The 9,475-nt window shown below is 52.1% G+C and overlaps 1 protein-coding gene across 1 annotated transcript in view; it reads right to left on the reverse strand.

Annotated features, from left to right (window-relative positions):
- Positions 1-6,791, reverse strand: part of TTYH1 (tweety family member 1) — a 23,374-nt gene extending 16,583 nt beyond the window's left edge. Inside the window, 1 exon segment of the mRNA XM_015561449.1 lies at positions 6,756-6,791. Within this exon segment, the coding sequence (XP_015416935.1) occupies positions 6,756-6,791 (36 nt within the window).
- Positions 6,792-9,475: the final 2,684 nt, after the last annotated feature.

A 9,475-nucleotide genomic window follows, 5' to 3' on the forward strand; every position in this document is an offset into this window, starting at 1 on the left:
TAAAAGAAATATATATTTTTTATTACAGAGAGGATGGGAGAGGGATAGAGAGTTAGAAACATGGATGAGAGAGAAACATCGATCAGCCGCCTCCTGCACACCCCCTACTGGGGATGCGCAACCCAGGTACATGCCCTTGACCGGAATCGAACCCAGGACCCTTCAGTCCACAGGCTGATGCTCTATCCACTGAGACAAACCAGTCAGGGCTCCCACTGATTTTTAGAGAGAGTGGGAGTGGGGGGAGGAGGGAGGGAGGGAGACAGAGAGAGAAACATGGATGTGAGAGAGAGACATGGATTGGTTGCCTCCTGCACCCGCCCAGGGCATGGGCCAGGGAGGAGTCTGCAACCCAGGGAGGTGCCCTTGACTGGAATCGAACCCACGACCCTGCAGTCCACAGGCCGACGCTCTATCCACTGAGCCACACCAGCGAGGGCTCCCGCATTCCACCTTCATAAGGTCCCTCCTGGTGGGGAAGAATCTCTCCAAGGGATCACTCCGTGTATATAGGGATCTCCCCGCCCCCTGCCACTCAGGTCGCAGTTTATAGCCACCACCTAGGTTGAGCCTCACAGGGTCCCACGGAGGCCACACCGGTCCATGGGAAACAGAGGCCCTTGGAGGGGAACCTGCAACTTGGAGGTCATCACCCAGGCAGTCACAGTTGGAGCTAAAACTAAGGTCCCCAAAAATCTGCCCCAGGGATCTACCCCCCTCCCCTGCAAGCCCCCACCCCCACCCCCATGGAGCAGGGCTAGGCTTTGCACTTGAGGTCCCCATGCCAGGTGTCCCTTGTGGGGAACAAGATGGGAGAGAGGAAGAAGGGGAGGGTCGTACCCCACCTGTCTCATTCCAATATTTTGTCCCAGATTGGGGAGCAGGGGCTGGAGGGTGTTGCCCGTGCCATTACCAGAGAGAAAAATGACTGTGGTGATGGTGATGGTGATGATGGTGATGTTGAGAAATGACGGTGGTGATGGTGGTGGTGATGGGGATGGGGATGATGGTGATGGTGATGATGGTGATAATGGGGATGTTGGTGATGGTGATAATGATGGTGATGTTATGGTGATGTGAGGAGGATAATGGTGGAGGTGATGATGATGATGATGATGATGGTGATGATGGTGATGGTGATAATAATGATGATGTTATGATGGAGATGGTGATAATGATGGTGATGATGAGGATAGTGATGATGGTGATGTTGGTGATGATGGTGATGGTGATGGTGATAATGGGGATGTTGATAATGATGGTGATGATGGTGATGGTGAGGATGGTAATAATAATGATGATGTTATGATGGTGATGGTGATGGTGATGGTGAAGATGAAGACATGTGCCCTGACCGGGAATCAAACCGGTGACCTCCTGGTTCATTGGTAGATGCTCAACCACTGAGCCAAGCTGGCCAGGTTGAAATTAAAACTTTTTTTAACCCAAAAGTGAGGATAGCTGACCTCCTACTCACACACCTTCCTTTCACTCCACTCCCCTCAGAAAAAGGCTTGCATTGTCTGAATCTCTCTCTCTCTCTCTCTCTCTCTCTCTCTCTCTCTCTCTCTCTCTCTCCCCCCTTCACTCCGGCTCTTTCTCCCATGTCCAGCTCTCTGTCTCTCACACAGGGCCTGGGTCCCAGGTGCCTGCAGCCTGGCGTTTCTGGAGAACTGCTTTATCTTGCGCTGAGTAAGCCCAGGACATCCATCCTCGTGAATGGGAGACGCAAGCTGCTGCCTGGCAGCAATGTGCTGGCTTGGCCTCCTCCTGCCCTTGTCCACCCTGGACGTGTTTCTCCTGGGGGGACAGGTGGTGATCCAGGGTGGTCTTCGAGCATTTATTCCTAGGGGTTCCCCTGAATACCTTCCCGACACCATCTCAAGCTCCATGGGTGCTCATTCAGGACGCGGAGGCCGAGACCCCCCTCTCCCCCCACCCCCAAGGAGGACGGCTCAGAGTACATGGCTGTTGCTATTTAATCCGAGCCAAGGCTGGCCATATGGGCAGAGGGACGCGGCATCCCCAGATGTTTCCATTTTCCAAGAGAAGACAGAAACCTGGATATTTTTAAAAGCAAAAAATCCCTCCTCTTTTAAATGTTAAAACTGATTCGAATGGGAAAAGATGTTGTGTGGGCCAAATAAAACCTGCCCGTGGGCTGGAGCTGGCTGCGTTGTAAGCTCTGGTCGAAGCAGATGCCGTTGAGCAGCACCAGCATGGAAGGGGCGAGCGGATGGAGGCGGGGGGAGCCCCAAAGAGACTGCGAAGGAGCAGCCGGGGAGGTGGGAAGGGAGCCAGAGAGAGGCAGCCATGCCGCCGCCTCCAGGAAGGCACCCTGGCCAAACTCTCTGGACGGAAGACCGGGGCAGGTTCCGGCTCAAGGGCTCAGCATGGCCTCCCACGACCGTGAAGTGGCTGTGAGTGCATGTATATGAGCACACGTAGATACCGTTCTAGAACATATAGAACTCACCGATGGCGGCAACGTCTTTAGAGCAGTGGCTCCACCTGGGACGATGGGGACAGGGCTGAGTGGGGAGGAGGCTGTCCCGAGCCACACACTGAGCACACACCTTTTTTAAAAAATATGTATTTTTATTGATTTCAGAGAGGAAGGGAGGAGAGAGAGAAACATCAATGAGAGGATCACTGATCGGCTGCCTCCTGCACGCCCCCCACTGGGGATCAAGCCCACACCCAGGCGTGTGCCCTGACCTGGAGTCAAACTGTGACCTCCTGGTTCATAGGCTGATGCTCAACCACTGAGTCACGCCGGCCGGGCTCTTCTGTATTTTGATGAGGGTTTGGGGTGCACAGGGGTCTGTCTTTACTGGTATAACACACTTCAGATGTGTGCATTTCATGGCACATTCAACCTCAAAAGAAGAATAAGAACTCCAGTTAACGGTGTGCATGCTGTGGACGAAAAGGGGACACATGCTCACGTAACCAGCTCAGGGAGCCTTGCAAACGGAGAGGCCTAATTTAGCCACAAGCAGCGGTTCTCAACCTTCTGGCCGTTTAAATACATTCCTCGTGTTGTGACCCAACCAATGAGCACACGTAGATACCGTTCTAGAACATATAGAACTCACCGATGGCGGCAACGTCTTTAGAGCAGTGGCTCCACCTGGGACGATGGGGACAGGGCTGAGTGGGGAGGAGGCTGAGGTGATGGTGTTGTTCTGTATTTTTTTTTTAGAAATATATTTTTATTGGCTTCAGAGAGGAAGGGAGAAAGAGAGAAACATCAATGATGAGAGAGAATCATTGACCGGCTGCCTCCTGCACGCCCCTGACTGGGGATCGAGCCCGAAGTCTGCAACCTGGGCATGTGGCCTTGACCAGGAATCGAACTGTGACCTACTGGCGTCCACAGGCTGATGCTGATATCCAGGATGGTCCTAGGCGACCCCTGTGAAAGGGTCCTTTGGCCGCCAAAGGGGTCGCGACCCACAGGTTGAGAACCGCTGCCACAAAGGATGGTCTGAAATGAAAACTTCTGAAACCAAACGCAGTTGGTGCTGTGTCGCCATGTCCTAGGCCGGTATCCTCCCTGACAGAGGTCGATCTTTACCTGAACTGAGCCTGTCTCTTGTCTTGTTGCATCTGCGAGAACACAGCGTTGGAATGTCAACATAATTTTCCCTTCTCCAGACCCCCTCAAAGCAGGGGCACTGCTCTGTGGAGACCACAAATCCCCCATTGTTAATGAGTTAATTATTGACTGTTAACTGTCCTGCATTCACCTAAGTAAGAGAAACGTGTGTCCATCATTTCACTTTCTATCCAATCCCAGGGGTTTCCCCCACTTTGCTTTCTCCCGCCTCTCTAGTCCATCACCAACGGATTTCATCTCCCACACATCTCCTCCTCTGACTGTCATGTATAAAATAAGGTGCAAAACTGTCCTCCTCCGGACCATTACCTCAATCCGGTGAGATTTTGCTTCCCATCACTTGTCAACAGTCTGGCTCAAATAAACTCACAGGTTGGAGTGTTTCTTACGCTGACAATGCTTAAGTATTCGGGGGACGTGTAATGGTGTCTTTAGTTTCCTTTGAAATGGATCCAAAAATAAAACAAGATGGATTGACAGGGGGATACATAGGTAATAAAGTATAATATCAAGGGAAGAAATTAACCAAAGACCTCATATGCATAACCCATGGACATAGACAATAGTGTGGGGGAGGCGTAGGGTGGGGTGGGGGCTGGGTGGATGGGGACAAGGCGGGTGGGATGGGGGACATCTGTTATACAACAATAAATAACAAGTTAAAAAAGGCATCCAAATTGGAAAGGAAGAGCTAAAACCGTCATAATGCAGATGACCTGGTGCTATAGATAGAAGACCCTAAAGATTCCACAAAAAAACTACTAGAACTGATGCATGAATTCAGTCAAGTAGCAGGACACACAATAGATATCCAGCAATATCAGCCGCATTTCTATACACCAATGAGGAACTATCAGGAAGGGAAACTAAGAAAACAAGCCCATTTACACTTGCATAAGCCTGGCTGGCATGGCTCCGTGGTTGAGCATCGACCTATGAACCAGGAGGTCATGTTTCAATTCCCGGTCAGGGCACAGGCCTGGGTTGTGAGCTGTGGGTTCAATCCCCAGTGTGGGGTGTGCAGGAGGCAACTGATCAGTGATTCTCTCTCACCACTGATATTTCTATCTCTTTCTCCCTCTCCCTTCCTCTCTGAAATCAATCTTAAATAATAAAAGCCTAATATGCTAAGTGTCCGGTTGTCAGGTCACCCGTTGAACCAATGAAAATGTAATATGCTAATGATATGCTAAGGCAGCTCTACCGCTCGCTCTGATGTGCACTTACCACCAGGGGTCAGACGCTGCGACCAGTAGGCTAGCTTGCTGCTGGGGTCTGCCGATTGGGACTGAGCAAGATGGGCCAGACATGCCCTGAAGCCCTCCCGTGGTTCCTCCCCGACTGGCCAACCTCCCAAGTCCTTCCCCGGCCCTGATCGTGCACCGGTGGGGTCCCTCAGCCTGGCCTGTGCCCTCTCGCAATCCAGGTCCCCTTGGGGGATGTCAAAGAGCCGGTTTCAGCCAGATCCCGCAGGCCAGGCTGAGGGACCCCACTGCTGCACAAATTCGTGCACCAGGCCTCTAGTAAGAATATATATTTTTAAATCCCTAGGAATAAATTTAACCAGAGATGTAAAAGACCCGTACTTGGAAAATTATAAGACACCGAAGAAAGATACAAATAAGTGGAAACATATACCTTGTTCATGGATGGGAAGAATTGCCACCCTTAAAGGGAACAGCATGACAATTTCAGGGAGGGGGGAGAGGGAGAAGGGGGGAGAGGAGAGGAGGGAGTAACGTGATTTCCTCAGTCTGGGGTTGCAGGTGACCATCACCCGTGGTGAGTCACGCTGACTTATACAGAATGTGGTCTCCTGGGCGGGATCCTGGAACAGAAGGACATCAGGTAAAAACTAGGGAGACCCATGTACATCGTGGACTTCATTATTGTTATTTTTTTAATCCTCACCTGATGGGTAGTTTCCCATTGATTTTCAGGGAGAGTGGGAGAGAGAAGGAGAGGCGGGGAGAAATATCGATGGGAGAGAAACACGTCGATGGGTTGCCTCTTGCCGGGCTGGGGAGGAGCCTGCAACCTAAGTACGTGCCCTTGACTGGAATCGAACCCGGGACCCTTCCGTCTGCAGGCCGACGCTCTATCCACTGGGCCACACCAGCCAGGGCTAAATGCTGGACTTTAGCTAACAAAGCCCATCCCCGCTGACTCATGGGTTCCGACCCCTGCGCCATGGTCACAGAGGATGTTAACAGCAGGGGAAACTGTACTATCTTTGTAGCTTTTCTGTGAATTTAAAGCTGTTCTAAATTTAAAGCTTCCCTAAAAAAAGAAATCCAAAAAATAATTTTTTTTCCCCAAATGATAGAATAAGAAAACATCTGAGTTCAGTGGTGCGAGCAGGAGACAGTGGTATCTGATCTCCCTCCATCTCCCTGGGTCCCTTTCCCCTTCTCCTTGGCTGGGTCCGGAGCAGGTCTCCCAAACTTTCTTGCCACTTTGAGGTTTTCCAACAGCTTCGATTTCAGGGCGTCAGGGGTCCAGCCTAACTCACTGTAAAAACATCCACAGGGCGCCCTGGACAGTGTGGCTCCGTGGTTAGAGCGTTGACTTGCCAAGGGAAGGGTCTCGGGTTCAAGTCCCCGTCAAGAGGCCAGGTGTGTGTGCAGGAGGCAACCAGTTGATGTGTCTCTCTCACATTGATGTTTTTCTCTCTCTCTCTCTTTCTCTCTCTCTCTCCCCCTCCTCTCTCTCTTCTCATTTCCTCTAGTTCCATTAATCCTGCATATGGCAGGTAGGACGTGTTTCTTCTCAGCCACTTTTCAATCTCCTCCGTCATTTCAGTGGTCCATTCCACTAGGTTCAGAGCTGCAGTTTGCACAGTGACCGGATCGGATGTTCTATGAGATGTTTTGGGATTGAGCCCAAAGCCCGCAACCCGGGCATGTGCCCTGACCGGGAATCGAACCGTGATGTCCTGGTTCAGAGGTCAATGCTCAACCACTGAGCCACGCCCACCAGAGGCCATCACGTCTATCCTGCACATCGGTGGTCTTTATGGGAGAGACCTGGTCGCCAGGTCGGGCATTTATTTCCTCCTCTCCCTCCCGCTGAAGGCGTTGGGCCTCTGTGGCATCTGCAGAGGTGAGGGTCCCAGCTCCCAGCCTTGTCCCACCTCTCCAGCCACAGCACCAAAGTCCCGAATGGCCATGGACGCCCCGCCCATCCGGGAACACCTGCAGCAGGCCCGGCATGAGGGAGAGACACTGGGTGCCAAAGCTCTGAAGTGGGGGTTTTCCATTGCAGGGCCACCCCAAGTCACCCCTCTGCACTGCGCTTGACACTCACAGGTTCTCTCTCACGATCCTGCTGTGACCTTGTGACCTTCCTCATTCCGCTCCCCCGTGTCACACTCCAGGGCCCCCTCCTCCAGGCAGTCCCCCGGGCTGTCCTCACGGCCAGGCAGCTCCCACAGTGTCGGGCCTGCTCCTGCCGTGTGCTGGCTGTGACGGGAATTCGGCTTTCCGGTGCCCCCTCCCCGGCCCCGTGCCCTCCAACTGTGGGGACTCACGCCCTCTTCTCTCACCGACTCCAGCTCAGTGCCACGGAGGCACCCAGATGATGTAGAATGCAGGTTTTATTATTGTCCAGGTGCGGCGAGACCAGCGTTTCAGGAAGGAAGTGGTTTGCGGTATTCACAGATTCGGGGTTGCGTGGGGAAACCTCTCTTCCTGGATTGCATTGACCACATGTGGGAGAGAGATAGAGACAGAGATAGAGAGGGAGAGACAGAGATAGAGAGGGAGAGAGAAGAGAAGAGAAGAGAAGAGAGAAGAAGAGAGATGTCTCCAGTCTGGCAAGTGTGGCTCAGTGGTTGAGCAACGACCTCTGAACCAGGAGGTCACAGTTCAATTCCCGGTCAGGGCACATTTCTGGGTTGCGGGTCCATCCCCAGGATCCTCATCATTGATGTTTCTGTCTCTCTCTCCCTCTCCCTTCCTCTCTGAAATATATATATGAACTTCTAGCCCTAACCGGTATGGCTCAGTGGATAGAGCATCAGCCTACAGACTCAAGGGTCCCAGGTTCGATTCCGGTCAAGGGCATGTACCTGGGTTGTGGGCACATCCCCAGTAGGGAGTGTGCAGGAGGCAGCTGATCAATGTTTCTCTCTCATCGATGTTTCTAATTCTCTATCCCTCTCCCTTCCTCCCTGTAAAAAATCAAAAAATCTATTTTTTAAAAAGAACTTCTATATAGGCTGTTGGGAGAAGAGGAGCTGAGAGCCGATGCAGCCAGCACAGAGTGGGCGGACACAGGGGGAGAGCGGAAGGGCCTCCCTGCACAGCGTGTAGGTTGTGCGCGGCACGATGCTGGCTCCCACAGGCCCCCTTTCCGACAGAGCCCCCTGGAGCCTGGGGGAGCGAGGCGCCTCCTGAGACCTCCAGGCCCGGCACCCGGCACCCCCGGGAGTCAGGCAGGTTCCCGCCTTGAGCAGCCCTGACTCTGGGGAAGAAGGGAGGGAACACCTGGGGTGTGTGTGAACGCCGCTGGGATGGCGCCTCTCCTGCTGGGGGAAGGACCCCGCTTTCCGGTGCAGATGCATGCATTTTGTGGGCCCTCGGCCAGTGTCTGCACGCGCTAGGAGGTCAGTAAATGGTAAACTGTGTGCAAAAATGAATGGGTCGCGTGAAAAAGCATCGTTTCCTTCCACTTAGAAGAGGCGTTCTCCGTGGAGGCCACGAGGGGGCGCGCGAGACACGCGTTCATTCTCCGCAGCCCCAGGTGAGTGGTCCAGGGCCCTGCGCCTCCGGGTCAGGGGCCAGGTGACCACAGACATTCTCCCAGGTGAGCATCCGCCTCCCCATCGGTAGCGAGGGGGCAAGATGCCAGGAAGGCGCTGCCATGAAAAACGAAGGGGGAAAGGCACGCACGTGGAGAGAGAATCGTGGATCGGCTGCCTCCCGCACGCCCCCTATTGCGTGGGTCCAAACTCACTAGATGGTACACATTAAACATATGCAGGTCTTTAAAAAAAAAAGTTTTCATTGATTTTGAGAGAGAGAGGGAGGGAGGGAGAGGGTAAGGGAGACAGAGCCTGCTCCCGGGGCATGTGCCCTGACCGGGAATCGAACCAGAGATTTCTTGGTTCATGAGTTGATGCTCAACCACTGAGCCACACCGGCTGGGCAGAGGTCTTAACATATGTATTTATTATACCCTAATTTAAAAGAAAATCTGTTTAAAAATAAATAAAATGAAGGCCTGGCTGGTGTTGCTCATTGGTTGGGCATCCTTCCCGCCACCAAAGGCTTGCCAGTTGGATTGGAGACAGGGCACATGCCCTTAAAAACTTACATTGAATGACTAAAAGCCATTCGGCTGGCACAAAAAAATGAACAACCCAATATAATAAGAAAATAAGAAATATTTATATTTTGTTTATTTATTTTTATCTATTTATTGGGGGTGACATTGGTTAATAAAATTACACAGGTTTCAGGAGTACCATTCTATGACACATCACCTGTCTATTGCAAAAAAAATAAAACCCATTCGTGCCCTTACATAGTGGATAGGAAATGTGCTTTAGAAAAACTTCCTGACCAAAGACCTCCTTGTTTGTAGAGAAGGAATCGTGCTTATAAAGCTCAATGTGCCCTGGCCAGTTTGGCTCAGTGGATAGAGCGTCCGCCTGCAGACTGAAGGGTCCCAGGTTCGATTCTGGTCAAGGGCACATGCCTGGGTTGGGGGCTTGATCCCCAGTAGGGGGCGTGCAGGAGGCAGCCGATCAATGATCCTCTCTCATCATTGATGTTTCTCTTCCTCCCTCTCCCTTCCTCTCTGAAATCAATAATACATATTAAAAGAAAAAAAAGATTGGATGCCTAGCTG

The sequence above is a fragment of the Myotis davidii genome, unplaced genomic scaffold, assembly GCF_000327345.1.
Source record: "Myotis davidii unplaced genomic scaffold, ASM32734v1 scaffold1097, whole genome shotgun sequence".
NCBI lineage: Eukaryota > Metazoa > Chordata > Mammalia > Chiroptera > Vespertilionidae > Myotis > Myotis davidii.